Here is a 26822-nt window from a genome sequence, read left to right on the forward strand (position 1 = left end):
TGTCGAGGAGGCAGATGTACAGCAGTATCAAGTCCCATCTCCGCCTCTGTGCTTAGCAAGCATATTCCCTATCCCTCTCTTTTATCCAAATCTAATTTATCCCTGTCGAGCTTGAGCTCTTCTTCAGATGTGTGTGAGAGTTGGGTGTCTCGAGCAAGCCTCATTTTCAGGACTCGCGGAATCTTTCGTTGACTACCTAGGTCCGTTCCCTCCTTCAACCAGAGAAAACGTTAGCAGACCCGGATTCCTTTCCTTCCTCTCGCTTTAGAGACTCGATGCTCGCCCCGGAGTTCTCATCAGAAACGGGACAGTTTGTGTTGTCCTAAGCTAGGTAAGTTTCTGCCGGGACAAATCCCGGGGGGATATCCATCTGCCTGGGATCCTTCCATCCCAAGTTCCTCCAAAGTGAATAGGTGAACATTAATAGCCCTTCCCCCCATCCCGGCCACCCGGATCTGATATAAAACATCTGTTCCAATGATGAGTGCGAGTGTCACACGATCCAGCACAGCACCATCCACTCAGCATAATCCTTCATTTTCTTTTCTATCCATAAAGTTCCCCCGCCACAGTCAGCCCTCCACAAACGGTAAACACCCTAAGCACACAACGTCCCCATCAGGTCCCCGCTCCACGCAACACCTGCTGCACACAACTTGCCGGTGGCCTCCGCCTGTGGCGCCCCACCTCTCTTGCTGTTGGTGGTGGTGGTGTTCTTGCTGTATGCTGCCGGATGGTTCATGTGGTGGAGGTTCTTCGTGGGTGGTATCGTTTTCGACCTCGTCGGCGTCGAGCATTGTGAAGGATGTTTCCGCGGCGTCTTGGGCTGCGGAGGACGGTATTATCGTAGACTGTATTGGTACTGTCGACAAGGGAGTTGGCGGGTGTGATGGCGTTGTTGTTATCGTTGTTGTCGTCGGGAATGCTGTTGCTGCTGCAAGGTGCGGGGGCCCCCAGCCAAGGCACTCGCGGATGCACACGTAGCACGTCCGCTGGCCGCAGCCCTGGCAGTCGGCAAAGGAGTCGAGGTCGGATTTGGTGCGGGGTTTGCGCGAGCAGACGTGGCAGCGGGCCATGAGAGAGGAGGATGAGGAGGAAGGGGCGGACGCGGACGGTGCTTGGGTGGAGGTGGTTGTTGTTGATGGTCTGGAGAGTGGTGATGGCCGGTCCTTGTCTTCGTTTCGTGACCGGTGGTCTCCTCGGTGGTGATCGTGGTGGATGGGACGTCCTGAAGGGGAGCTGGATGGAGATTGATCCATGGGATCGTGGCCGGCCTCGATGTCTACATCAAGGGTACGGTGTCGCTTGCCGGGCGGGATGGACATGAGTTTCTGGGCGACGAGGGAAGCATATTGGGATGGAGGGAACTGTCGACCGGCCGAGGCGAGAGAACTGGTGATAAAATCGTCAGCAACGCGTCTCGGGTGGTGGTGATGAAAGGGGACATACAGGAGGGGGTCATCGTGGTCGTCGCGCCTCCGCTTCTTGGAGGACTGGACTGAAGGCGATTCTTGAGCGACGGAGGGCATGTTGAGGTCCTTCCCCATGCGAGAAGAAGCGATGACAGGACTCAGATATGGCCAGAGGGAAGGTTTGGAAAAACGACAAGAGGTTGTTGATGTTGATCAGGCAGCAGGTTCAAAAAAATTCAAGGAAATTCCAGCTTTCATTTCATCAGCACTTTCCCAGGCTGAATGATCGCATCCCATGTTTCCTGTCTTGGTCAGGGTTCAGGGTGTGAATGGGGATCCACTGGGGCGCCACGGCAAGAACCCTTGTCTTCGGGCCCCAGCAAGCTACACTAGAACCCCCGTGGCTCCTCTTCCGCTCGACTTTCAACCCTTGAGAACAGTACTCCATCCTTGGAACATTGTCGTCTTCTGTTCTCCCCGATTCTCTGGGTGAACTGCATGAAACATATAGGTACGTACTGCAGGTAAACCAGACAGACCTCGAGACCGAGACACACTCGCAGCTCCGGTTGCATGGCGGCTGGGCTCTGGGCGAATCAAGACAGACATGACGAGACCGAGGTTGAGCCACGTCAAGGAGTGCCACACACGAAATGTAAGGTCAATGGAGGAGATTGGCTGCTTTGCTACGTATAACACTTTTCCGGGACAGAAAACAACCTGATGCCGGTCCGAGGCTTGAGATTGCAATGTCTAATTCAGCTAGAGATAGGTCAGGTACTTTGTAGTTACAAATCATTTGGGTTTGATAGGCATCCGGATGGCGGTTCCGTCTCCGTATCGTTCTCGGTTTTCCGGACATGATAATCCGGAGCGCATGATAACGGACCGTTGGGGTTATCGGTGTTCCCGCCGAATCCTCGGCTCGGAGCTAGAGGTACGGAGGTACATACATTGAGGTACCTGAGGTATTACCCAGTATGAGGACAAGACGACAGATGTCGACCAACGTCAGCGACTTGAATCAGCGGGTTGCTGTCAGATGACGAAACGGATCATGGATGGGGCTGGAGGCTGAGCATGTGGTGAGCACACGGTGCGTGGGGGAAAGCCCGATGGACGTCAGGCTGTGAAAACGCGTCGCCTCGAATTGCCCACGTTGCGCAGGAAAGTGTGTCTTGTTCGCGATTGGATGGCGATTCCGTTTTCGAGCAACGCTGTTTCCCATTTCCCTCGCGCCATCTGCATTCATGACCCGGCCATCGTTGGATGACCACTTGTCACGTGGGGATCTATACCGTTTAAGGAACTGTGGCCCCACTCCCCCAATCGCTGGGCAATCAATGACTTCCGCCTTCCGAACTTCTCTTCTTCCTCATTCCCCCATGCTATCCGCTGCTTGATTGAACCTCACCAAACACCCTCAACACCTTCGTCTCCCGCCATCGCCAATCGATCGCATCACCTTCGAAACCCATCGCGTCGACGACTCCAGACATCGACTTCGAGATATGAGTCGTGCCAGCAAGCTTGGCCCGGAGGTAAATCGGTGAGTTGAAAGAAACCATTTTGGCTCGTCCGCCGCCCGTTCGCGCCTTGGGTTCATGCTCCACCACGCCGCAACCCGCTGCGCGTCCACCCATATTGGCCTCGCGGCATGTCTCGCGTTGCCACCGATATGACAAGTTTGTTGCTAACATGGTGTTCATCGACAGAGCCTTGTTCGTCAAGAATCTAAAGTATGCTCTCCCCAGCGCCGCCGCGTCCCGAATCCCTCGTCGATGGCGTCATCTTCTAACCTCGTCCTTAGCTATAACGTAACGCCGGAGGAGCTGTTCGACCTCTTCGGCAAATACGGACCTATCCGGTATGTCGCATCTTCCGGCTGTCGATGATATTTGGAGCTGATGCTCACTCACCACTGCAGTCAGGTCCGTCAGGGCATTGCCAACAACACCAAGGGCACTGCCTTTGTCGTTTACGAGGACGTTCTCGATGCAAAGCAGGCGTGCGACAAGCTGAACGGCTACAACTTCCAGAACCGCTACCTTGTTGGTACGTTGTTTTCGGTTATCCCACGGGTCACGAGTAAGAAAACCGGCGCGGCTGACACATGAGCCACAGTTCTCTACCACCAGCCCGAAAAGATGAACAGGACAAAAGAGGACCTGGACGCCCGCAAGGAGAATTTAGAACGCCTCAAACAGCAGCACGGGATCGATTGACAGTTAGACGGGCCTGCGGACAGCCTTCAGAGTCAACATTTCTTGTCTGGAGGCCCGTCTTCTCCGACAACTGCCACCTCGACGACAAGCAAGGCGGCGTCGGCGCCTCGTGCGCCAAAGTCAATCCTCAAGAGAGGCAGAGCGGATCTCGTCTCAACGCACTCACGCAGGATGCCTCGCTTCGTGCGCAAGCTGCTGCCAACCGTGCCCGAGTGCGCCTAGGCACGGCCCCGATACTGCTTGCCTTGCTCGGCTCGGCTTGACAAGCTCGAGGGACGCACGAAACTGATGGACGCCATGCCGATGCAGACGCAAGCAGTCTTTTATGTGTTATATGACCTGGCGCGGCCTGCAACTCCACTCCAACAGATAAAAATTACGGGCAATATTCTCTCTATCATTGGGGTTATGGGTTAATTTTTCTTTTGGTACCGCCCCCAGCTGCGGGTTTCGGAGCTTGATTGAGGTTATGGGCTCGGGGGAAGGGGGGATAACTCGGAGTTTTCTGCAGTTCTTTTTGCTTTGGGTCGTTTGTTTCCCGGCGTAACTGCCAGCTGGAAGATTTCCTTCTTGCGGGGGCCGATATTTCCTTTGTTACTAGCGTTTTTCTGCTCTGGGTTCACCTCGTGGGTTACTGGAGGGGTCATTCAGGGCAGATTGAACCATTATCGTGACCCTTCCAACGGTGGAGGTGGACTGCTGCGGTGAATTGAAGACAACTTCCAGATGCTTCTTTTTTCTGAGGTTTTAATCCGAGCTTTCCGGTGGTGATGTGCGGCTCCAAATCATAGCAAACGGCTAGATGAGCTTCTGGCTGGGTAGCTGATGCAGCTGATAATCGAGCAGATAGTCAATCTGTAACACCCATATCAGGTCCTTGGCCTATGATGACTGGTGTATGACCTCGGTCCTTTAGTTCATGAACATGAACCCAATTACAGAGATCAGGACTGGGGCCTCAGACCCACGAAGCCAAGCCTGGTCTCAAACGCAAGGCAGCAAAGCCTTTATGGGGCTCAATCTGGGAATTTGAGGACCTAGGGGTTTAGTTTACCGTTTGTCCTGATGATGAAATCTACACTGACAACGGCGAAAGATGCGAGAGCTCCTGAGCATTTTTTTAGCTGGGTGTTGAGTTCTGGAACCCGAGTCGGGTTGTTTCGCTGTTTCACTGGTGTTCGCCCGCGGCGGGCGGTGGACCAGACATTCTCCACTCTGCCTGACCGTTAGCTGGGCTTGGGCTGGCCAAGATCCAAGGCGGACATCAGGCGGCCAATTAGGGCCTCAGGCTCAGCATCAGATGTGTCAACGAAGCTTTGTTCAGGGCCGCCCAGACCCCTGGGCTAGGCTCTGCATCACTTGGCTCGGATGAAGGACTGCGAAGAGGATGCATTGAAATGAAAGACATGTGCAGCTCTTTTTCTTTTCACTTTTGTTCTTGCTTACTCTTCAACCAATTTACTCCATCTCCGAAGCCAGATCTCAGGTAACTTATACCTAGTTTAAACCGAGGCATTCCGAACCCGAAGAGGTGCAGGCAACTACTCCGTAAGCAGGTGCAGGTTGGTCGAGGAACACAAACCGGTTTCCACAACTGAGACAGCGTCAGCCCCGCCCCCGAACGTTGCCGCCTGACGCTCTTGCTGCACCAAGACCCAGCTCCGCCCACAAGCTTGCCCCGAAAGAGGAAACACGGATCAACTGCCGTTGTCGAATTATCCGCAGCTTTTCCACCACGCCGTGTCGTCGTGGACAGCTCTCCTTCTTCCACCGCACAATCCTCCAACCCTCCGAATTTGGCGCCTCGATCTATCCCCTGATGTCGCTGCCCCGCGACTGCACCCCATAGCAGGGACAAACCTGCTGCCCCTGACGATCTCGGGAGCTGCCTCCTTTCCGCCATCTCGACCCTCCACCGCCGCCGCCGCCGCCGACGACGACGACACTCACAACTACAATTCTCTCCGCCTCGACCTCAACTTCGCACCCCGCTCCGTTCACCACCAGTACCTTACCTACCACCACTCCCATCCCCGTGGCAGCCGTCGCCATGGCTGACGCCGCCTTTATCCCATACCCTCCGCCCGCCGGCGCCGCGACGGCCACCGCTGCTCTCGCAACCGCAACCCCAATACCAACCGGAACAACAACAACAACAACAACAACCACTCCCGACCTCTCCCAGCACGCGGCCACCCACCCGCCCCACCGGCCCCCGAACCCGGGAGAATGCAGCCTGCTCGGCCCCTTCGCCATCTTCATCCAGCTCGCCCTGGGCGCGCTGGCCCTGCTCTCGCTGGTCTGGAAGCGCTGGCGCGAGAGGCCGCAGCGGCCCGTGCGTATCTGGTTCTTTGACGTGTCCAAGCAGGTCTTTGGCAGCGTGCTGGTGCACGCCGCCAACGTCTTCATGTCGCTGCTCACGAGCGGGAAGTTCAGCATCGAGAGCGCCGAGGTGGTGGCCGCGAGCGCCGTGACGAGGGTGGTGAGGAGGGCGGTGGTGGGCGGGATGATGGTGCTGGGGACCGTGGCTACGGAGGGATCGGTGGTGAGGAGGGGGGAGGACGGGAATAACGGGGGTGGAGGTGACGGGGAGTATCAGCCGAATCCATGCTCGTTTTATCTGCTGAATTTGGCGATTGATGTGAGTACTGACGTTCCTTGGACGGGAGGGGGGAGAGAAGGAACCAAAGACGTGCTAACTGATGATTCCCGTGACAGACAACGATCGGTATCCCCATCCTCATCGTCATCGTCCGCTGCCTCACCTATCTCGTCTCCTTCACCCCGCTCGGCAACCCCCCGGAGTCCATCCAGAGCGGCAACTACGGCACCCCACCCAATGCCTGGTGGTGGTTCAAGCAGAGCATTATCTACTTCTGCGGCCTCATGGGCATGAAGTTCTGCGTGCTCATCATCTTCATACTCTGCCCCTGGCTGCCCCGCGTCGGCGACTGGGCCCTCGGCTGGACCGAGGGCAACGAGAAGTTGCAAATCTTCTTTGTCATGATGCTCTTCCCCTTGATCATGAACGCCCTGCAGTACTACATCATCGACTCGTACATCAAGAAACAAGACGGCCGTTCCTCATCCGACGGCCACCACCACCATCACCACCACCGTCCCGGTTCTTCTTCCCACCCCACCGCCGCCACCGGTCACTCTCGCCCCGGTGTTCCCTACGACCAGCTCGAGTCGTCATCCAGCGACACCGACGCCGACGACTCCGATTCCGACGACTCGGACGACTCGGAGGCCGGAGCCAGGAAGGCACTCAACCGCCGCCGACGAAGCAGCCACGGCCATCATCACCAGCATCGCCACGTCCGTGGCACGCACGTGCGCTTGGCGAGGCGGGATTCCGCTGCACACAACACCACCAGCAGCAGCGGTAGTGGCAGCGGAAGTGGTGGCACCCGCGACCAAGCCGTCACGACGGAGTATGACCCGGCCGTGGACGGCGATAGCCCGACGATTGTGGGCAGCAGCAGCTCGAGTCGGCTGTCGGCCCGGAGGGCGTTACCGAAGGAGTGAAGGGGACCTCTAACCAACCGCTCTGCGGGACATGTGAATGAGGTGTCGGCGTGCCTCGTCCCGAGAAAAAGACAATAACATGTTTTTTGTGTATGGACTTGGATTGGGATATAAGATTCATGTTTCTTGTTCAGCAGTACCCTTTTTGGTTGTTGTCTTTATGGGTGGATGGAATGGAATGGAATGATGGGCGTTGAGTTTCTGGTGTTGTTTGCATGTTTCGTTATGTTTGCTTCGTTCTGAGCATCTCTCTCCTCTTGCTTCGGTCTTTTCGTTGGTGTCACGTATGCTCTGGGTTGCTTGCTTTGCTTGCATGGAAAGAAACAAGGGAGCGAGGCGTTTAGATTGGGATGGTACGCTATCACGCCACACGGTTTCAGACATAAGGTTTTGAAGCGTTATATAGGTATACATACATGCATTATGGTGAGAACATGATATTTGGGCAAATCTTCTATGGCTATCCTGGCCACCCCGCCTACTGTTGTACATTGTATGAGTGCTCTCCAATATATGGGTTTATAGGAGTTAGCAATCTTCGATGTGAACAACAAAAAACCCGTTCTGCCCCTGGAAACTCGATCAACTTGTTCCACTAGCTGCTCATGATGTTCCGTATTACGCTCAACTCCAGGTCCGAAGAATGAGTATGGTGGCAATCCGTGTATGTTCCACAGAGTGCTTACCAAGGTGCTGAATAAGCCAGGCACAAGGGGAATCACGTCATATTTATGATCCAGCCGAACCTACCTCATGCGAGACAAGCAAGTCTGTCGGCGGTATCATGTCATGGATGTATTATCCGTAAGAATCTCATCTTCCTCCTTAGTATTGTATTGTCTTAACCTAGGTAGCCAAAGGGGGTAAAAATGAATTAAATGAAACAAAAGACAACAAAGTCGAATGAAAACCTAACTCAGAGGCTCATGATAACCTGTTTAATCCCTCCCCTTATTCTCTAGCCATTATTTCCTAACCCACGTCGCCATATCCAGATAGCTAAGAAGAACAAAAGTAGTAAGAACAAGTGAAACAAACAAACAGCAAATAATAAGAAACAAGACCAAGAGCACAAGCCTATCACAACCCCTCTATCCTATTCCCTCCGCCATCTCCAAACACCCACAAACAACACGTAGAAAGCACCTAAGTGAAGGGACCCTCAACACACCACCAACTCCATCCTCCTCTCTCCCCACTTAGGCAACTCGTCCTCGCTCCACGGCGCCTCGACGACCGCGCTCAAAACGCGAATCTCGAGCCCCGGGACACCGCACCCCGCCTCCCGGCTCTCCAGCTGTGTGCTCACCACCTTCCCCGTCGGCCTTTGCACCGCGATCCGCAGCGCTTCCCGCAAATAGGGCACCACGTGCTCGGGCTCGAGGCTCTCGAGCCGGCCCGACGCAAGCTTGTCCATCAGTGTGGCCGTGAGCGGGACGGTGCCCGACACGGGGACAGCGTGGGGACTTTTAGTATCAGGGTTGGCATGCTGTTGTGCCCAAGGATGCTGTCCCTGCTCGGGGTGCTGCTGCTGTCTGGCGGTGGTGAAGACGCCCATGGTTCCAACGAAGGACTCGGCAGGCCAATCGCGCGGGTTATTCGACTTGCCGTTGACGGCCTCGTTGGGAAGGTAGAGACTGACCGTCCCTGTCTGGTCAACGGCCTGTTGGCCAACAATCACATGGGCAGTCCACTCGCGGTAGTTAATCCCGCTTCCATCGGTGCTGGCGGCGAAGAGTTTGCTACCCAGCAGAGAGCGGGGTAGGTTCTTCGTCTTCTTCCCGGGCAGGCGTTTGGCGAGAAGGGACGAGAGTGAAGCTGGCTTGTCGGTATCTCCATCCTCTTGACGGACACCATGTGAACGAAGCTCGCAGAGAAAGACGGACGCAGGGCTGAAGGAGCTGTACTTGCGGTTCACGGCCTTCTTGGTGCTATGGGCTAGCGCCAGACGATTATTACTGTTGCTGCTGCCGCCGCTGCTGCTGGATGAACTGAGAATCAGCTCGGCATATGTGTAGCCGAACTTTGTGTGATCACGGACGCTGTCTGAAGTCCAGAAGCTGCCATTAGCAGTCTCATAGAAGGGCGTCAGCGGGGTGGTTGAGTCCACAATACCGCCTTTGGGCGTGGTGTACGTGCCGAGAATAGAGACTCCCGGCTCGACCCAGGAGTCGGGATGAAGAGCTTGCCAGATGGCAAAGATGCGGTCGATATTACAGTGATGGAGCAAGAAGATGGGGTCGAATGCAGACCACTGGATGAAAGACATGTGTCCAGGATGGGTGGGATCGCTGTCGTTCCCGTAACCGCCGACAAGTGTATGGATGGTGTCATGGATGGATTCTACCGAGTCCAGGTAGCTGCCGTCCACGTTGTTACTGAACGTCGTGTAATTGTCATTGGCCGAGAACAATGCGTAGATTCTCTGGGCCAGGGCAGCACGGTTGCGGTCCAGGTTCATAGCGACGAGGGCAATGTTAGATTGTGCATCTGGACCGGTGCTGGACGGGAATCTTAGAGTCTTTGTCCATTCATTCCACTATCCTCATTGTGTGTCAGCGACGCCAGTCCAGAATATATGCCAGAGAACAGGAAGAAACTCACCGGCCCAAACGTGAAGGCGTCTGGATCCAGAGGGCGGAAATAGTACGTGTACAATGGATTCGCGATGCGTTGACGGCCATTGGGCCCGTCAACGTCCACATACTGGCTGCCTCCCACGCTCCAAGGAAGTACGCTCTCTCCTTCCGGAGGAGGAGCTGCGAAGTCCCAGTAGGGCTGGCGGAATCGGCGAGCGGCAGCTTGGTAGCGTGGTCGTTCGGTGTCGTTCCAGAAGCTGGCGATCATCTGGACGAGCCCGTGTAAGATTTGCTATCCGTTTCATGTCAGTCTGACTCGATCATAATTCACCATCTCACAAACCACTCCCTTCACTAAGGACCAAGGAAGATAGTCTGTCATACCTCGTACAAGGCGATGTATGGCCGATGCCAAGTCGGGAAAAGCACCGAAGAGTGAGCACAGTATCCCAAGTCCTCACTACCGGGCACGGGGTTCACACCGCCCCATGTCGCATGTGGCATTCCATGGATTCCTGGGAGGGAACTATCAGCCGACCGGATCCCTTACCACAGCTCATATTTCCCACGGTTATGCTGGAAACTGTGGAAGATGTATGACGGAAGAGGAGATTAAGGGGGGACACAAACCCGCGAGAGAATAGTACGACAAGGGATACGACTGGTCGGTGAACTGAAGCATGCTGAGGGCCAGGATGTACAGGGTCCAGAGATCTTGGTCCTTTTCGAGCTCGCGGATCTCTTGACGGATCCTGATACCGTCGTCCGGAGTCGTTTCATTAACGACCAGGTCGGAACGGCGACCAATCTGCCGCTTGACCAGCTGGTGGACATCGAAGCCGTAGTCGTAACCGCTGTACTGAGCGACAGCGAGTGTGTTGACGAAGTAGAAGAGAGGAAGGAGAACGAGGGATCGGCGGAGATGCAGCATGGTTGTATGGGATGGAGTTGTTGTCGGCTGGAAAGGAGTTGATATGTTGACGTTGGCGGAGGGCCCTGATATGTTGGGCTTAATCCAGCGATGAGTATCGTTCCGGCGTTCTTTTCCAATGGCTCGAGTTCGACGAGTCTCAAAAAAGACGGGAAAGCCAAAAAGGGGTTCAGCAAGGTAGTCTGATAGGGGGACAATCAGCGTTTCTGGATCTTAAGTCCCAGGAATGAATAGAGCGGCGACAATCGCAGGATGTCCAAACAATCGTGATGCCGCCGCAGCCAGCCACGAAAGATGTCAAGGCAAGGACAACAAAAAGGAAGACCTTAATGGTCGGTAGGCCGATCCAAAACAACAGAATAGGTGGTGAGATGAGGGGAGGGAGAACAGTATAATGTCCAAGGAACGCCCGTGTCTCTATCTCAGATTAGCGTGAGGAAGAGAATTTCTCCAACCATGAAGGAAGTTAACCTCGCCCTGGGTAGTCGATCTTTCATGAGAAAGAAACACGAGGACAGAGTTGAGCACTTTAACACTCACCCTGGACACCCCTGATATATGACCTCGCTCCTTCCTCCTGCCAGAGAACCACCACTAGGAAAGTAAACGAGAGTACTCTCCCGGGTCGAAGTTTCCAACGTAACTGCTTTCTCCCAGCCGAGGAAGTCCTCATCCGAGAGTCTCAACGAGGAGAAGGAAAGCCCCCGAGATGAAAGCCTGTTGTTAAAGAAAAAAAGAAAGTTGAATGAAAAAAGAGCGCTCCTGCAAACACCAGGACCGTCAAACCATCGAACACAACGGTGGGCAGCTGCATGTTAATTATACTCGTCCGTCTCTGCCGGGACACCACCATCTTGTCGTTTTCCCTCAAACAAGATCAAACGTCAAACAAAAAGTGCCCAGGTTTACCCACGTAATTCCCTCCTCTGTTGTGTTGCTTTGGACAGGGGAACTTGTTGTCCGAGAATATTCTCGAGAATTTTTTCGTCATTCAATCCACAAAACCCCTGACCGAGGAGAGGCTTCAGGTAGTCTGTCCTACGGCCCAGCGCCCTCGCCTTGTCCGCCTGTCTGATATCTTGTCTCTATGAGGCCTCGTTTCCAAGTTGTGAAACACCACCATGGGTTTACTTTCTCAGTATGTGCATGGGCATGTTTCGAGGCAAGATTACAGCTGGCTTAAGGGGGATGGTTACCAACACAACCACATGGGCACGACCGGGCCGAGGACGGTGACGTCGTAGCACAGAGACAAATATTTTCACCATAGATTCTATGATTCCCTCGGTTTGTACGTGAAACACAAACAAATACACAAACCAACCCGACTCCCATCATCACATCACACACATACATACACAAACACACCGCCCTCACGCCGCAGCCGCGGTCGTGGCTGGTGGCGGTTTCGGCGCCGTTGGCTTGAGCGGTCCCCGCCGGACCACATCCTTCGAGTCCACGCGGAACTTCAACTTGACCCCCATGGCGGCGAGCTCGGCATCGAGGAACTTGAGCGCACCAGGCACCGCCACCATGGTCGTGTTTTCTCCGCCGACCCACTGCACACCCTGGCCGTCCTCCCAAATCTCTCCCTCCAGCTTCATCAGGTCCAAATCCTTAATCATATCGAGCCGCTGCGCGCAGTTGCGGCAGCGGACCGCGCCGATCTGCTTGCGCTTGCCGATGAACGGCGACACGGTCGGCTGGACGGCCAGGAAGGAGCCGCAGTCGCGGCAGATCCACGACTTGGAGTAATCGGAGCAGTTGAGCAGGCGGTCCTGCAGCAGGAACGCCGTGCCGTGCGCCAGCAGCGCGTCGCGCTCCATTTCGCCGACACGGATGCCACCACCCTTCTTGCGGCCCTTGATGGGCTGGCCTGTCGTCGGCACCACGGGACCCGTCGTGCGCACCTGGTACTTGTCGTTGACCATGTGTCTCAGGCGCTGGTAGTAGACCACGCCAATGTAGATGTCGCAGGCCAGCTCTTCGCCCGTGATACCCGAGTACATGGGCTCGTTACCGTGGTAGTTGTAGCCCGCCAGCCTCAGCTGCTCGCCAAAGTAGTCGGCCGCTGTGTTTTCTTCGTCGAACCGGAACGGTGTCGAGTCCTGCGCCAGGCCGTGTAGCGCCCCCGCCTTGCCTGCCAGCGACTCGACAAACATACCGATGGTCATGCGAGACGGGAAGGCGTGCGGGTTGATGATGATGTCTGGCTGGATGCCCGACTCGGTGAAGGGCATGTCGATGGCTGGCCATTTTTGCGAGCAGACACCCTTCTGACCGTGACGCGACGAGAACTTGTCACCAATGACAGGGGAACGCGGGATGCGCAGCTTGATCGAGATGGTCTGTAGGGGTTCGGTGCCGGAGTCGCTGCCGATGATGCGCACCTCCTCGATGAAGGCATCTTCGGCATCCTTGTACCGTTCCCAGTGCGTGATTCCATCCCTGTTGATTAGCTGTCCGCTGTAATCAGCCGAGACAGTGTGCCAGGCGCAGAGGATGTCTCCCTCTCTGACGAGGCGGCCCACATAAGGCAATCCGTCCGCGTCCAGCATTTCCCGGTCTGATGCTCGGACAGGGCTGCCCGGCGCAAAACCGAACATTTTGGTGATGGTCTTGGATGTGCGTGTTCTCGTATCGTCCTTGAGACTGATCTTCTTGGTCTTGTAGATGGTGCCGTGGCCAAACCCTCGCTCGTGCGCTGATTTATTGATGATCATGGCGTCGTCCATGTCGTAACCAGTGTATGAGATGACGGCCACAACAGCGTTCATGCCGTTGGGGAAGTTATCGAAGCCATACGTGTTGTGCAGGGGAGCCCGGACGATGGGCGTTTGACCTGTCTGCAAACGGTACATTTTGTTGTCCGTACGGTAACGGATGGCAGCACCGGGGGTACCCATGGATTGTTTACCCATCTGGCACTGGTACATATTGCGCGGCGACTGATTGAAGTCGGAGAAGGGCGTCATGTTGGCCAGGATGGAGAGGATGTTGGTCGGGTCGAACTCGACATGCGTCGAGTCGCCAGGGATGATCTCGGGTTCGGTGACGGCAATTGACATGTACGGCTGCTCGTGAGGACCAACCCAGTCCTCCTTGTCCAGAGCTAGGTACTTCACAGGACGGATCATTCTCGCCGGGTTTGAACACATGTAGATTCCCGGATACGAACCGCCCTTAGATGGAGGCACATAGCCAATCTCCAGCATGACGGGAATGCCATGCCCGCCCTCGACCTTCCAGCGCCGGAGGGTGTCAGCGACCGACTTGGCTGCAGCCGGAGTGCACCAGCCGATGATCTTGCCGTCAAGCATGACAACGACGCTCTCGCTTGTGGCAGCCGACGAGTAGTCGTTGACGCCGAGCTCCATTGCCGCGGCGGGGACGGCCGAGACGTCAATCGTGTCGGTCATGATCTTGCACTTGTGAGCCAGGTGATTCAACAGGCCGCAAGGTGCACCGTCAGGAGTGTGCACAGGACACAGGAACCCCCATGACTCGGGCAGAAGTTTGCGGACGGTCGTGGTCTTCAGCTGCGCAAAGAAGCTACCACGATGAACCATGCGGAAGTGGCTGATGAAGCGCAAGAAGTTGAGCTTTTCGGCCACAACGGTGAAACCCGACACCTGTTGCAAGTCGAGACCTGACGGACTCTGGAGGTTGCCCGTCGATAGGAAGTACTCGAGAGCGTTTCCGATGTTTTCGTTGGCCTTCCGGAAGACGGCAATCGGGAAGTCCCTGGCAAACGTTGGGGAGGTGAAAGACACCGTCGGGTTCCTCCCGAGGTAATCGCGCAACGCTGCTCGCACCGAGACGGACAGAAACTCGTCGAGACGCTCTTTCAGGATCATGCCGTACAGGAACCCGCCCAACAGGATCTCCTGATTCTGAACCGCGTCTGGGTTGTCGACGGCACAGTCGCCGGCCACGAGCGCGTAGAGCTTGCGGCACATGAAGAGCAGCATCTTGAACTTGTCAAGGTCTTGTTCTTCGGTGACGTTGACGCAGCCGAGGTGAACCAGGACGATCTTGCGGAGGAACTCGGTGCCCACTTCGTAATCGGACATGGTCTCTGGCACGCCGAGCACGACACGGAACTTCTCACCCAGGTACGCCCTGGTTTGCGACTTGGTGTAGAGGCCGTACGTCTTGTAAGTGCGGAGCAGCAGTTCAACTCGGTCGGTGAGGAAGGTGTTTTCAATGCCCTTGGAGTTCGGCGGGCCCACCAACCCCTCGAAGATCTCTCGGTCATTTGTCTCGACGAGGGCCTTCAGGATCATCATGACAGGGACAAGGTACTCGTTCTTGCGCCATGAAAACCGGAAGGTGACGTTGCCGTCATTCAGGTAGTGGAGCACGTTGGTCTGAGAGGTTTCATCTGGCCGGACGGATCGTACTATGACACCGTACTGCGTATACGAGGGACCTCGATTTGCGAAACTCGGGCGGATAATGGCAAGAGGAAAGTTTCTCTTGTTGAGGAGGAGCAGTCGAATGATCTTCTCAATGCCGTTGACGATGAAGTAGCCGCCCAATTCCTCGGACTCTTCCTTCCTCTGCACAAGCAGCGCAGGGGGATTGTTTTCGAGGTGGCATTTGTTGGACTACACCAGACAGAAACACAACACGTCAGACGGACAAGACTCAACAAAAGACTACAGCATTCACGTGGGAGGCACCACATACCTTCACCATAATTGGCATCTGACCCAGCTCCCGAACAAATTCCTGAGGCTCTCCATCGTTGATTCGGAACTCAAAGGTGGCGGTGAGCTTTCCGCGATATGTGACATGTCGCTCTCGGCACTCGGCGGGGAAGATTTCACGGCGCTTGGCGAACTTATTGGAGGGTGGTACTTGGGCTTTCTGAAGGGTGACGCTCTTGTACCGGATGGTCAGCTTGTTCTTGGTTTCTGGGGCGGCCCGGTCGTCGCCATCCAGGTAGGTCTTTGTCCCGATCTCGGCGAGCGCATGGTCGAGCAGACTGGGCTTCCCATCGGTGCGGAAGAGGGCGTTGAAGGATTCGATGTGTGGGTTGACGGCCTCCTGGAGAGCTGGGTACGCTGTACGATCGGTGGGTGGGTTCCGGAAGAGCTTTTCACGGCGGACCGTGTTAAACTCGTGGTCCCAGGTGGTGTCTGTTTTTGTAGGCGCCATCTTCACCGTTTGGCGATGAGATGGGAACGCCAGTGTCGGATGGAAGCTCAATTGGTTTCGTGGGGTCACCGAGAAAAAGATACCCGGTGGGCCAGAGCTTTGTCCAATATTTGTTACCTTGTGATCATCACTTAGCTCAACGGATGAGTGAGCAAGGTAGCAGAATTGGACTGTTGTTGAATTACAGTTAGGTGGTGTAGGTAGTGGTTGTGGTGATGCAGGAAGCAAGCGGACGGTGTGCCCACTGTCCAGTCCTCAACTTTTTTTGCCTTATCTCTTATCGGGACCCTGGCTCCAAGGTTGCATTCATTGTCGGGCCCAGGAGCCGAGCCGGCGAATGTGGGGTTCGTGCCGCCCGACCGTGCCCCACACGACCCGGAGTCTTGGCACAGAGCTCCGGATCCTAGCCCGGGCTGTTGACATGTTAGGGCCCGGGTCGTGATTCGCTTGCTGACTGCAAGTCCCAAATGGTTTTGGTCAAGTGCCGCAATGCATCTGTTATCATGTTACATCCTGAGTAAATTATGCACATGCTTCACATCGTGGTGGCTGTGTCCCATCCTGGCGGCAAAGAGCCGGAGCACCCACTTCCAAGTGGTCGTTTTCCGGTGGGTGGAAGTCCCCGATGTTAAAATGGCTGGAGTTCGTCATGAAGCCACCGCCCGGCTTTGGAGAGGCCGGTCTAAGTTTGGGCTGAATGCCTTCACCTCAGCTTCCTCTGAGGTTTGAAGAAATCACAGCTGGTGCAGGCCCAAGCCCCTTGGTCGAGGCGGGGGAGCGCCACCAAAGAGCCCAGGCTGATTTGTTGAGAATTCGAGAGAGCGATATATTCATCCACCCTCTCTTCTCCTGTCGTAGCTCTCAGGAGCTTGTCCTCATGTGCCCAGTGACCTTTGAAGTCGACCACCAGACAAGATGACCACCTTGGCAGCCCGGCAACCTCCGCCGCCGCCAGTTATCACACCGCGTACCACGACGCTTGATAGGCTTGGGCTTGATGAGCCTGACGAAATAGGATATTACAGAATATCGGGAGAAACAGGGTGAGCCTAGGTCCTCTTTCTGAGTATTGGACGCAAATCTAGCTTGATACCAGCGGACCTTTGGGTGGCCCGATGCGTCGATACACGTACTTGGAGCACACTGTCTTTTCCACGCGACAGGGCTGTGTGCCAGCAGAAGTGGATGGAAATGGCCGTGGCACTACGACCACCAACTACTTTGTCGGCTACCACTGCCATGACTCGACAGTGGTTGTTGGTAACTCGCAAACCTTTGTATCTGAGTATGAGAAGACATTTGGGTGGTCTCATCTCACCTGGTAAGTCAACGGGATATACCCGGAAGATCTCAATACGTATACATGCCTCTGACTATGCTGCCAGCCAACACATGTGCGCCACCATCACGGTCTACCAAGCATCTCCCAGTCGTGGACCTACTCTTACATGGATCGGCTGCCCCGAGAGTATCGAAGTTCCTCCCGGCGTCCACACGATATATTCAACCCCTCCAGCCGCCATCGCCACTAGCTCAACAATAAGTTCAACTACCTCATCGGGGATCAACTCAACGACCACATCAGATATTAGTTCATCGGCAACAGGCGATCTTGATCCATCTTCATCGAGTGGTTCCAACATACCCGTCATTGTTGGCGCCATCGTCGGCACTGTTGGAGGAATCATTCTGGTTGCATTGAAAGTCTCGGTCTCCCATCTGGAGTTCGCACGATATATGTGGAACCCCCCATCATCACCATGACGACAGAGTCAACGTCAACGTTGACTACGACGAGTACATCAGGGGCCAGTGTATCAGAAACCGCCAGTCCCGGCCAACCCGAGGACTCGACGTCTTCCGAGGGTGTGAATGTGCCCACCATCGTCGGAGCTGTCGTGGGTCCAATCGCAGGAGTCGCCCTCCTCCTGCTTGCCTTCTTCCTTGGTTGGAAGCTGGCGTTGAGGAAACATAAACTCGACAATCCCCCGACTCAACAACTACACGGGAATCCAGCATCAAACGCGGCCAGCCCCATCAGCGTCATCCAAGACCAAGCGGCATGGGCCCATCAGCAAGGAACCACCTTTTACACGCAACAAACTTCCTACCTGAACTCCCGTACCAATCACAAGTATATCAGCTACCAACGGATATTATGCCCCCTCGAGAGCTTGAGGGCTCTGCCCAATATACCTATCAAGGGCAGACCGCACAAGCTGGGTACCAGACCAATCTGGCACAACAGCCTGGGCCCTGGCAGCAGCAGGGACACCAGACTCACTTCCTACCAGAGCAACAACCGGGACTACAGCAGCCAGAGCAGAAGCCGTCGCAGACAACCTCATAGATTTGTCGAGTTCATGAAATTGTAGTAACCAGGTATGAATACTTACCTCTACCTAGGATGTTTCAAGTCTGCTGAGGTTAAGACACGTTCCTCCGTCTCGATCACAAGCTGAAGTCGACGTTCAGGGGTCAGAATGTACTGGATGCACATGGATACCTATCTACATAGATACATGTTTCTTGGAATGAGGTTGGCGTTGCCATCTGGCATGCGGTGGTACACATCTTGCCTATTACTATCTTGCTATGAATTGCATCTCGCTCTCCCAACTGCCATTGAAAAAAATCGAAACCACCCAATACCGCGGGGCCAGTGTGTTGGTACTTACATCAAAACACATCGAGATGCCAGACAATTGACAGCAGGGAGAAAAGCCCTCACAAGAAACCCTCTGGCAACCCAGCCTTGGCTTCACATCAAGCCAAGAGGCGTTTTGAGTTGCTCGGTTTGGGTCCCCGATCTCTGTTCTCCGCACTCCTGAATCATGACAAAGCCAACCAGGCTGAAGAACGCGGCTGATTAGGGGGTTGAATTGAGGCTTACGCTAGCCACTGGCACCTCAGCGCTACGTGATATCTCCGACACACTGCATTCAAGCAATCCCAGCCTGATGCATGGTCAAGCCTACACTTTGGAGGGAGGAACGCCGCCAACATGCGTCAGCCTTGTTGATGGTTGGGGGCAGCAATAAAACCAGCTGCCCTCCTTGGTCCCACGTCGACCAAGTCCTGGCAGAGGCAACCTATTCCCGTCTTCCAGTGGCATCCAGAGTAATTAGATCGCCACCAACACGCGTTCATCTTGTTGATGTGTTGCTTGCAAGAGAGATCCATTGGTAAATACACTCGCCCTCCTTCAGATCTTTCCATCGACGGAGTCTCGAAGCAACCTTACCTTGTCCCCATATTCTAACGGCATCCCGTCAGTTAGTTAGCCGACGCTCTCGACAAAGATGGCAGACCAGCAAGCCCCTCCGGCGCCGACGATCGCGCCGCGTAATACTGTCGCATGGAGTTCCGGGATGGTTGGATATTACATTTTCACAACCACTGAATCCAACTCTTTTGGCAGTGCTGGTAAGCTAATTTCGTTCACCGTACGTACTTGCTTCCATACTAACGTTGCTTAGCAACTACCAGTACAATATGGCCGGCCAGATGTCGTGCCCCTGATCATACATGGAGTAGCGTGGAGGGGACAGGAGTATGTGCAACGACCCGTGACGATGGCGAATACATGAACTACTCCCGCGGTACATCTTGCCGAGGGACCGTGGTCGTGGGCACGTACACCTACGCCTATAGCACAACGGGGGCTTCCTGGTATAGCTCGGACTACCCGTTTACTGAGACGTGGTAAGTCAAGGGCATAATAAGCTGAGAAACGAAACCTTCATGCCCGAGGGACTGGTATTCTAACAATGCGACAGTACTTCAGGTGATGTTTGCAACACGTTCACGATCTACCAGGCATCTCCCAGCGTTGGGCCTTCTCTCGTCTATATCGGCTGCGGGAGAGAGCTCGATCTCCCGAAAGGCTACCATGCCACGATATACTCGGAATTCCCATCATCGGGGCAGATAACACCAGATCCAGACGACTCGAGCTCTCCTTCGAGTGATTCTTCGAGTGGTCCGAATGCAGGTCTCATTGCCGGTGCCGTTGTCGGCTCCATCGCCGGCATCGTCCTCATTGCGCTCGCATTCGTCCTTGGCTGGAAGCTTTCTGCCAAAAGAAAGAAGGACACCGAGGCAGCCGGAACGACCAACGAACCAGCAGCTCAGCAACCCTTCGACAAGCCCGAGTTGGACGGGACCAGCCCCGTCCAAGCGAGCGCCGTGGCGCCATTCGGTGGTGATTCGGAGCAGCAAAACCAACAGCGACAGCAACAACAACTTGCGGATTGGGCTCAGAACCAGCCGGCATGGCCCCAGCAAGCTGGGGCCTATTACTACTACCCACCTCCGGGCAACGTTGCTGAGCTTCCGCCCTCGGAAACCCGGATTCAAGAGCTGCTAACAGAGGTGCCTCCTCAAGAGCTGCCCGGCTCTCCCCAGTCAGCCTATCAAGGGCAGCCGAATCAACCGGATACCAGGCCTGTTTAGTCCGACAGCTTGGACCTGGACAACAGCCAGGACAACGGCAATGGGGGAAGCAACTTCGACAGAAAATCTCATAGTTAGGTCGAGTGTGTACGGAGTGAATGTCGGTTGGTTCATGGGTTTGTACTCTGTAATAGTACTTAATCGGATAATGGGCTGGCACGAACCTGCTGAGGTTAAACGAAGGTGCTCCGTCTCGACGGCCAGCGAACGTCGACGCTCAGGGGCAAGGGTGTATGTGTTGAGAGAAGTTGGTGGTGCAATAGTAATTACAGCATTCGGTGGACACATCCAACGTCCTATTGTGACTTGTATACACCTCCCATGCCTCTGTACATACATGTTTCCTTGCCTCAATGTCTCGACCACCCAACCGCTTGTGAAAGAATCAATGTTGCCCGATGCGGAAATGAGGCAGAAACACATCAAAATGGCAGACAGTCGCAGCGGAGATAAAAAGCCCTCGCAAGAGAAAGAACACCTTGGCTTTCACATTGCGTCAAGAGGCATTTTTTCGTGGCTAACTCGTTTTAGTCGGATTTAGGTCCCCGATGTTCTCTCGATTTACCACAAAGCCAACCAGGTTGAAGATTCCGGCTGGGGGGTCGAGCTGTGGCTGACGCTAGTGAGCAACCACTGGGCGCCCCAGCCTTCACAGTATCTCCGACACGATGCATTCATATCATCACGACATTGATGCATGGCCAAGCCTGTGTGATTCCAAGAGAGGAGAGGGGAGACGCCACTAGTTAACACGCCAGCCTCGTCGAAGGTGGTGAGCGCGATATAACCAACCCACCCTGCTCCAAAATCCCCCAATCGACAGACTCCTCCAGGCGAAGCAATCCCGTCTCCATCCTTTCAAGGACAGAGGGTTGAACCGAAGCCCTCACCGAAACCATGACAGACCGGCAAGCCCTTCCGGAACCGACGATCGCGCCGCGCGCGATCTACAGGATTGAAGAGCCCTATGACATTGGATTCTTCATTCATACTGTCACCAGTTGGGACTCTCGGGGTAGCTCGAGTAAGCTGACTCTATGCTCGTCGTCCTTGGTTTGATGCTAAGTTGATAGCAATCACCACGGACATATCGTTGGCCCAATGTTACACCTATTCCCGCACATGGACCAGCTTCGGGGACACTGGATTCTGTATGTCGCGCGGCGAATACGCATATTCAAGCGAAACCTACATCAGCTATGACATCGGTAAATCATGTATCGGGTCCAAGGTCACCGGCACATACTACTACACTGACATAGAGTCCGGTTCAACGACGTCTAGGAGCGGGACGTACACCCAGACATGGTAAGTCAAGGCATCCCAAGCAGCAATACGTACCCGATGTACTTGTATCTTAACTCAGGTACTCGACAGTTCTCTCGATGTCTGCAAGACCTTCACGATCTACCAGGCGTCTCCCAACGTCGGGCCTTCTCTTTTGTACATCGGCTGCGCGAGTGATATTGGCATGCCTCCAAACGCTCCGCCCTCGGTGTATTCAGAAGTCCCGAGCCTCACCGTCAGCCTCGCGGGGCCAATAGGCGGCTCCCCTCAGACAGACACAAGCAGCGGCTCCCTTCCGAAAGAGACGGGCGCAACTTCAGAAGACCAGAGTTCTCCCTCAGGTGGCGGTGGCCCGAACGTGGGTCTCATCGCTGGTGCCGTTGTCGGCGGCGTCGCGGGCATCGTCCTGATCGTGCTCGCGTTCTTCCTTGGCCGGAAATTTGCCAGCAAGAGGAAGAAGGATGCCGAGGCAGTTGAGACAACCACTGCCGATCCCGCCTCGCCTCAACCGTCCACCAGTCCCGTCACTCAACTGTCCGTCAGCCCTCTCACTCAAGCACCTGCAAGCCCCGTCCGAGAAAGCGTCGTGGCTCCATTCGGTGATCCGGACCAGCAACAAAAGCAGCTGCTGCAAGAGCAACAGCTACAACAACAGCAGCAGCAGCAACCGGCAGCAGTCTGGGGTCAAACCCAACCGGCAACATGGGGCCAACAGGGCGGTACATACTTCTATTCGCAACCGGTCGGCAACATGGCTGAACTTCCGCCCCCAGAAGTTCAAGAGCTGCCGGGACAGAGCGATCCCTATCAATATTACGGGGGACAAGGAGCCGTGTCCCAATCCCCTCCGCCTCAGGCGGGGCAGGGCTTTGGACAGCAGTCTCCCCAGACAACGCAGCAGGCTTGAGTTCCTGTCCTGTGGACCGGGTTGTGGATGTTTGGCCATAAGGAGGTGCAGCGAAGATGAGTCTTTGAGATCTATGGGTAGTCGTGAACATGCAATTGCTGAGGTAATGGTAATTTTCAGGGGGGTCCGGGTTCTTGGGTACCTCAGGTACCTGATAGGTCCAGTCCATTGACGTCACAATGCAGCATTGAGTTACACATACTCAGTATCTACCTATTTCAACTCACATATATCTCTCATGAGTCTTATATCGAGTTCCCTCGGCCTCTTACTGTTGCATGACATTGACCATGAGTCTTTTCCATCCCCTAACCAAAATAAACATTCAAGTACCCAACAGTCTTCCTTCCCTCCTTCGTTGAGAAACCATCCCAAAACCGCTTGGTCCATTTCGCGAAGCTGCAAGCCAGGATCTTGTGTCGTGGGGTTCGAGTTCAGCTCCCTCGCTGCCCAGTCTAAACGGCATGTTCGTCGACCATCCGACATCCGCCTCTGGGTCTCCGGCAGGCACAATGCCCAACCCAGAGGCCCGTTCCGGTCACCGGTTCGGGCTTCGGGGTCCGGACTCACGGACTCACGAACTCACGAACCAGAACCAACCAGCCTCTGAAGCCGAGCGAACAGGTTGGCCGAACCATATGCCAACGCAGCTTTGCAGCTTATGCCGCCGCGAGGTGTTTAGCTCTCCCCGGACGCAGCTGAAAAGCAGAGTATAAGCTTAAGCTGGTGTGAGATAAGACAAGGGATTGTTGACAACATCCTATTTGCCCTTTCCCCGCTATTAGGGTGACCCCCGTTTTTCGCGGGGTTGATCTGAGCTTTGGGGAGGAAGTTCTTAATTGCTGCCCAACTGCCTCGGGGGTCTCCTAGTTATAACCTCCAGGGACGAGACCGGCATTCTCCCTCTTCCGCCCTCTCACGAACAAGCCAGACACGCCCAAAGAACTCGTCCTTGACCACCATCGGCACAATCCGACCTTCTCGGCAACTTTGATCATCATGTCTTCTCTCGGTCCTGCTTGGGTCAAACAGTTCGGCGAGCTGATCGTCTGCCAGTCGACCGAGTACGACTGGCGCTGGGACGACAAAGGATCTGGCTCAAAGAGGGATGTCACCTTCTGGCACCCCAAAGGAGTGAATTATCTGCGACCTCTCGGAAGCGTCGTCGTCCCCGGCTACTGGGACATCAACCACAAATGGCCCACGCTGTTGATCGGCCCCAAGGCGTTCGGTGGAAACGAACCCGTGAAAGCACCTGAGAGATGGGCACGTACGTCCTCCTACTCTCTTGGAGGACTTCAGCGTTGGCTGTACCTACCGACCTATACTTACTTGGTGACCAGTCATTGTCAGCATTAGCCGCAAGGGTGGTCAGGGCCTCAATGTGTGGAAGCCGATCCCACCCCGGGGCTATGTCGCCCTGGGTAACGTCGTGACGAAGACGTCCAACTTCCCCAGTGAACACGAGGTATGGTGCGTGCGCCAGGATCTCGTCGTCCCAGCCACGATGGAGGAACGGGCAACCTGGGATAACTGGGGCTCTAGTCGCATCCAGGGCATCCGGGTGGCGTGGAAAGTCCTCCCGCGCTTCGACGTCGACCATCCCCGGGCCGAATGGCGGATCCCCGTCCCCAACCACACATTTTGGTTTATCGACGGTAGCTGGAATCGGCCGACCGACGAGGTGGCGTGGACGCTGCTGTTGGACATCCGTCCGGAAATCCGGCTCCCTCGCACCCCCAACCTGCCGCCTTCGCCTGCGGAACTGGACAAGGACCTGACGGTGGAGGAGCAGGTGGCCAGCGAGGTGTGGCTGCCCCTTATGGCGGTCCTTGACGCCGAGGACGAGAGGTCCCGGAACAAGGCAGACTACATCGTCTTCACCACTTACAAGACGTGGACCAACCCAGAGGTTGTGGAGAACAGGAGCTCGCAGCCCCTGAAGCAAATCCGAGACATCTACAAAGGCGACGACGGACCCAAGCCGTTCAGCAGCGAGGTCAGCATACAGATCCTTTACTTTACACTTAAATTTCCCACCCCCTTCACCTTCGACCTGGAGAACGGCTTCAAGCTCAAGCTTTCCGGCGTCGACTTCAACAAGCAGCTCGGGTTTGACGTTAAAAAGGACATTGGGGATGCCAAGACCGGGAAGTATGAGGTGGACGTCCCGGCGAACAGCTGGGTGGTGTTCTGGAAGCAACGGTTCCGCATCGAGGCGCGGTTTGGGGGGGAGGATAGGACGGGGGTTGGGCCGGTGATCGAGACGGGAATCCAGCCCTTCTGGACTGTTGTGGCTTCCGACCCCAAGAGGCTCTGATGGCTGCCACGACTGGTGCATTGTTATGCTCGTCGTCCATGTTGCTAGAGAGAGGGCGGGGTGGTGAGTTGACGATTGATTGTTCCATGATTTGCATGTCACACATGAGAGTTGTCTTGTCCTTGAGCTTTTACTGTGTTCCGGGATCTGCCTTGACTGTGCCAACATTGATACCCTCAGCAGCAGCCACTATTATTATCCTCTGAGGTGTCTTGAGTCTGGAACCCTCTTCCTCTTTGTTGGAAGTGATGCGGACTTGGGGTTTCAAAAGATCAATCAGCTGTTGGGTCCCGGTCGAGAAATCAAAATACGTCCGTCAGAACTGCGTGGGTACAAAGCCCGAACCTGGACGTTGATGAGGTGAAGTCTGAAGAAGGTGCACGGCGGCGGCATTTGTTTGCGTGGGGAACCTGGCGAGACAGAGTTCAAGGGACCCACCACCGTCCACCCGACACCATCCCGGTCAACCATCACCCCGCTGTTGGTCAGATCGAGAAATGGGGAAATGGAACACCTCCACATCCGTTCGTCTCTCCAACATGTCTCTCCGCACTGACTCCCCCAACTCGCGACGTCTTCGAGAGTCCTCTTGTCATTGCCTATCCACAGTCGTTTATAACATATTTGTTGGGGACCCCTGAATAAGTTTGAGGTCAAGTGAAAATATACCTATATTCAGGCGATACGTTTGCCTCCCTCGGTACCTCTGCAGGCTGGTAAACGCTCTCTCCTCCTCAAGCCCCAACCCGGAACTCTTCCCGCTCACTACCGGGCACCTGGCCTCCAGCTTAAGGCCAGCCAGGATCAGGTTCCACAACAAAAGCAAACAGAGGGATCAGAGCCGACACCCACGTCTCAGATCAACTTTACATTGCCCACTGGCTTGGTTATCTCGGCATTAATCCCCATCTCAGATCGGGTCGGCAGCCGCCGCAGCCCGCAGTCAGCCTGAAAGCCGGGGGGCATCTGTCTTCCCCTCCACAGCATCATCTCGCTGCAGCGGCCTCCGCAGCGGCAACTTCCTGCAGCACCCTGCCGCCCCTCCAACCTAGAAGAGCCTTGAGGTTGCGCTGCCCTTTTTTTACTCTCTGTTGTCATCTGATGCACAATACTACCACGCTACTACCATCCTCTCTGTCCTAACCACGCTTCGTCGATTTATTAGTGATATCCTGGCCGACGTTACCTAGGGACATACCTTACGAACATACTTGGTCTGCCTCTTGACGCCGTTCCCTTTCCTCACACAGCCTCGGTCACCCACCTTCACAAGGTCGGCTGTCCAAGTTTCTGTCACTTCAGGACCCCAGGGTTCTTCAGCACTGACCGTGACGACAAGCCTCCAGCTGGAAACAAGCCTGCCTAGAGCCGCCGCCGCCGCCGCAGCAGCAGCAGCAGCACACACTACCACCACAATCCAACCCCCGGTTCCATGATCAACCGCCAGCCGACTGTCTCGTCTCGTCGACAGCCGCCGCTGGCCTGCCATCCCAATCCTCCTCTCTCCTCCCGGCCCGACCTCCATGCTCCACACTCTCGGTCCCTGATCCCTCCTCCACCTTAACCGCCCACCAGCCCTGTCCGTCCCTGGACAATCGTCATCATCATCACCTACTATTCCTCGCTGCACATCAAAAAAGAAAGGCACGGACCACAGCTTGAACTTGCACGATAGTTACCTAGATTTCTTGTGTTCCCCAGTGCCGAACGCTACTTCTTGGCGGGGGAATATTGGACTGCTTTCAACACAGCACTGTTCGTCACTCACATCTGCTTGCCCCGCCGCGACAGCCGACGCCTTTCTGCGTCGCTGAACACAAGCACAAGACAAGCAAAAAAAGAAACGAGGCCATTGCATTCCCCCATCCCCATTTCGAAGACGAGGATCTACCTACGCAAGCGTGTTTCTACACTCCACGCCCACGGCAAAACCGCAAACGCTTGCACTTCTACGGGATAGTTTCCCCCCCTTCGTCTACGTTTACGCCCACGCCTCGCTCTCTCTCTCTCTC

The 26822-nt window shown here is 55.2% G+C and overlaps 11 protein-coding genes across 11 annotated transcripts; 7 read left to right on the forward strand and 4 right to left on the reverse strand.

The window, feature by feature from the left end:
* Window positions 1–572: 572 nt before the first annotated feature.
* VTJ04DRAFT_1030 (uncharacterized protein) lies at window positions 573–1529 on the reverse strand (the record flags this gene model as incomplete). Its single annotated transcript, XM_069358024.1, has 2 exons — window positions 573–1392; window positions 1450–1529. The coding sequence occupies 2 exons, from the start codon at window positions 1527–1529 to the stop codon at window positions 573–575; spliced, it is 900 nt and encodes a 299-aa protein (XP_069223639.1).
* A 1394-nt stretch (window positions 1530–2923) lies between these two features.
* On the forward strand, window positions 2924–3637 carry VTJ04DRAFT_1031 (uncharacterized protein; the record flags this gene model as incomplete). Its single annotated transcript, XM_069358035.1, has 5 exons — window positions 2924–2961; window positions 3128–3151; window positions 3223–3279; window positions 3340–3467; window positions 3537–3637. The coding sequence occupies 5 exons, from the start codon at window positions 2924–2926 to the stop codon at window positions 3635–3637; spliced, it is 348 nt and encodes a 115-aa protein (XP_069223640.1).
* A 288-nt stretch (window positions 3638–3925) lies between these two features.
* On the forward strand, window positions 3926–4345 carry VTJ04DRAFT_1032 (uncharacterized protein; the record flags this gene model as incomplete). Its single annotated transcript, XM_069358046.1, has 2 exons — window positions 3926–4049; window positions 4104–4345. The coding sequence occupies 2 exons, from the start codon at window positions 3926–3928 to the stop codon at window positions 4343–4345; spliced, it is 366 nt and encodes a 121-aa protein (XP_069223641.1).
* A 1342-nt stretch (window positions 4346–5687) lies between these two features.
* On the forward strand, window positions 5688–7168 carry VTJ04DRAFT_1033 (uncharacterized protein; the record flags this gene model as incomplete). The annotated part of the gene is made up of 2 exons (XM_069358057.1): window positions 5688–6278; window positions 6356–7168. The coding sequence occupies 2 exons, from the start codon at window positions 5688–5690 to the stop codon at window positions 7166–7168; spliced, it is 1404 nt and encodes a 467-aa protein (XP_069223642.1).
* Window positions 7169–7285: 117 nt separating this feature from the next.
* VTJ04DRAFT_1034 (uncharacterized protein) lies at window positions 7286–7552 on the reverse strand (the record flags this gene model as incomplete). Its single annotated transcript, XM_069358068.1, has 1 exon — window positions 7286–7552. The coding sequence occupies one exon, from the start codon at window positions 7550–7552 to the stop codon at window positions 7286–7288; it is 267 nt and encodes an 88-aa protein (XP_069223643.1).
* Window positions 7553–8330: 778 nt separating this feature from the next.
* On the reverse strand, window positions 8331–10678 carry VTJ04DRAFT_1035 (uncharacterized protein; the record flags this gene model as incomplete). The annotated part of the gene is made up of 4 exons (XM_069358079.1): window positions 8331–9707; window positions 9773–10039; window positions 10132–10262; window positions 10378–10678. The coding sequence occupies 4 exons, from the start codon at window positions 10676–10678 to the stop codon at window positions 8331–8333; spliced, it is 2076 nt and encodes a 691-aa protein (XP_069223644.1).
* A 1373-nt stretch (window positions 10679–12051) lies between these two features.
* Window positions 12052–15841, reverse strand: VTJ04DRAFT_1036 (uncharacterized protein; the record flags this gene model as incomplete). The annotated part of the gene is made up of 2 exons (XM_069358090.1): window positions 12052–15288; window positions 15371–15841. The coding sequence occupies 2 exons, from the start codon at window positions 15839–15841 to the stop codon at window positions 12052–12054; spliced, it is 3708 nt and encodes a 1235-aa protein (XP_069223645.1).
* A 3302-nt stretch (window positions 15842–19143) lies between these two features.
* On the forward strand, window positions 19144–20296 carry VTJ04DRAFT_1037 (uncharacterized protein; the record flags this gene model as incomplete). Its single annotated transcript, XM_069358101.1, has 3 exons — window positions 19144–19267; window positions 19321–19546; window positions 19621–20296. The coding sequence occupies 3 exons, from the start codon at window positions 19144–19146 to the stop codon at window positions 20294–20296; spliced, it is 1026 nt and encodes a 341-aa protein (XP_069223646.1).
* An 897-nt stretch (window positions 20297–21193) lies between these two features.
* On the forward strand, window positions 21194–22490 carry VTJ04DRAFT_1038 (uncharacterized protein; the record flags this gene model as incomplete). Its single annotated transcript, XM_069358112.1, has 3 exons — window positions 21194–21320; window positions 21370–21604; window positions 21674–22490. 3 exons carry the CDS (start codon window positions 21194–21196, stop codon window positions 22488–22490), a joined length of 1179 nt encoding a protein of 392 aa, XP_069223647.1.
* Window positions 22491–23489: 999 nt separating this feature from the next.
* VTJ04DRAFT_1039 (uncharacterized protein) lies at window positions 23490–24810 on the forward strand (the record flags this gene model as incomplete). Its single annotated transcript, XM_069358123.1, has 2 exons — window positions 23490–23760; window positions 23834–24810. 2 exons carry the CDS (start codon window positions 23490–23492, stop codon window positions 24808–24810), a joined length of 1248 nt encoding a protein of 415 aa, XP_069223648.1.
* A 497-nt stretch (window positions 24811–25307) lies between these two features.
* Window positions 25308–26770, forward strand: VTJ04DRAFT_1040 (uncharacterized protein; the record flags this gene model as incomplete). Its single annotated transcript, XM_069358135.1, has 4 exons — window positions 25308–25334; window positions 25523–25752; window positions 26157–26389; window positions 26562–26770. 4 exons carry the CDS (start codon window positions 25308–25310, stop codon window positions 26768–26770), a joined length of 699 nt encoding a protein of 232 aa, XP_069223649.1.
* Between the last annotated feature and the right edge of the window lie 52 nt (window positions 26771–26822).

The sequence above is a fragment of the Mycothermus thermophilus genome, assembly GCF_041956435.1.
Source record: "Mycothermus thermophilus strain CBS 625.91 unplaced genomic scaffold VTJ04scaffold_1, whole genome shotgun sequence".
Taxonomy (NCBI): Eukaryota; Fungi; Ascomycota; class Sordariomycetes; order Sordariales; family Chaetomiaceae; genus Mycothermus; species Mycothermus thermophilus.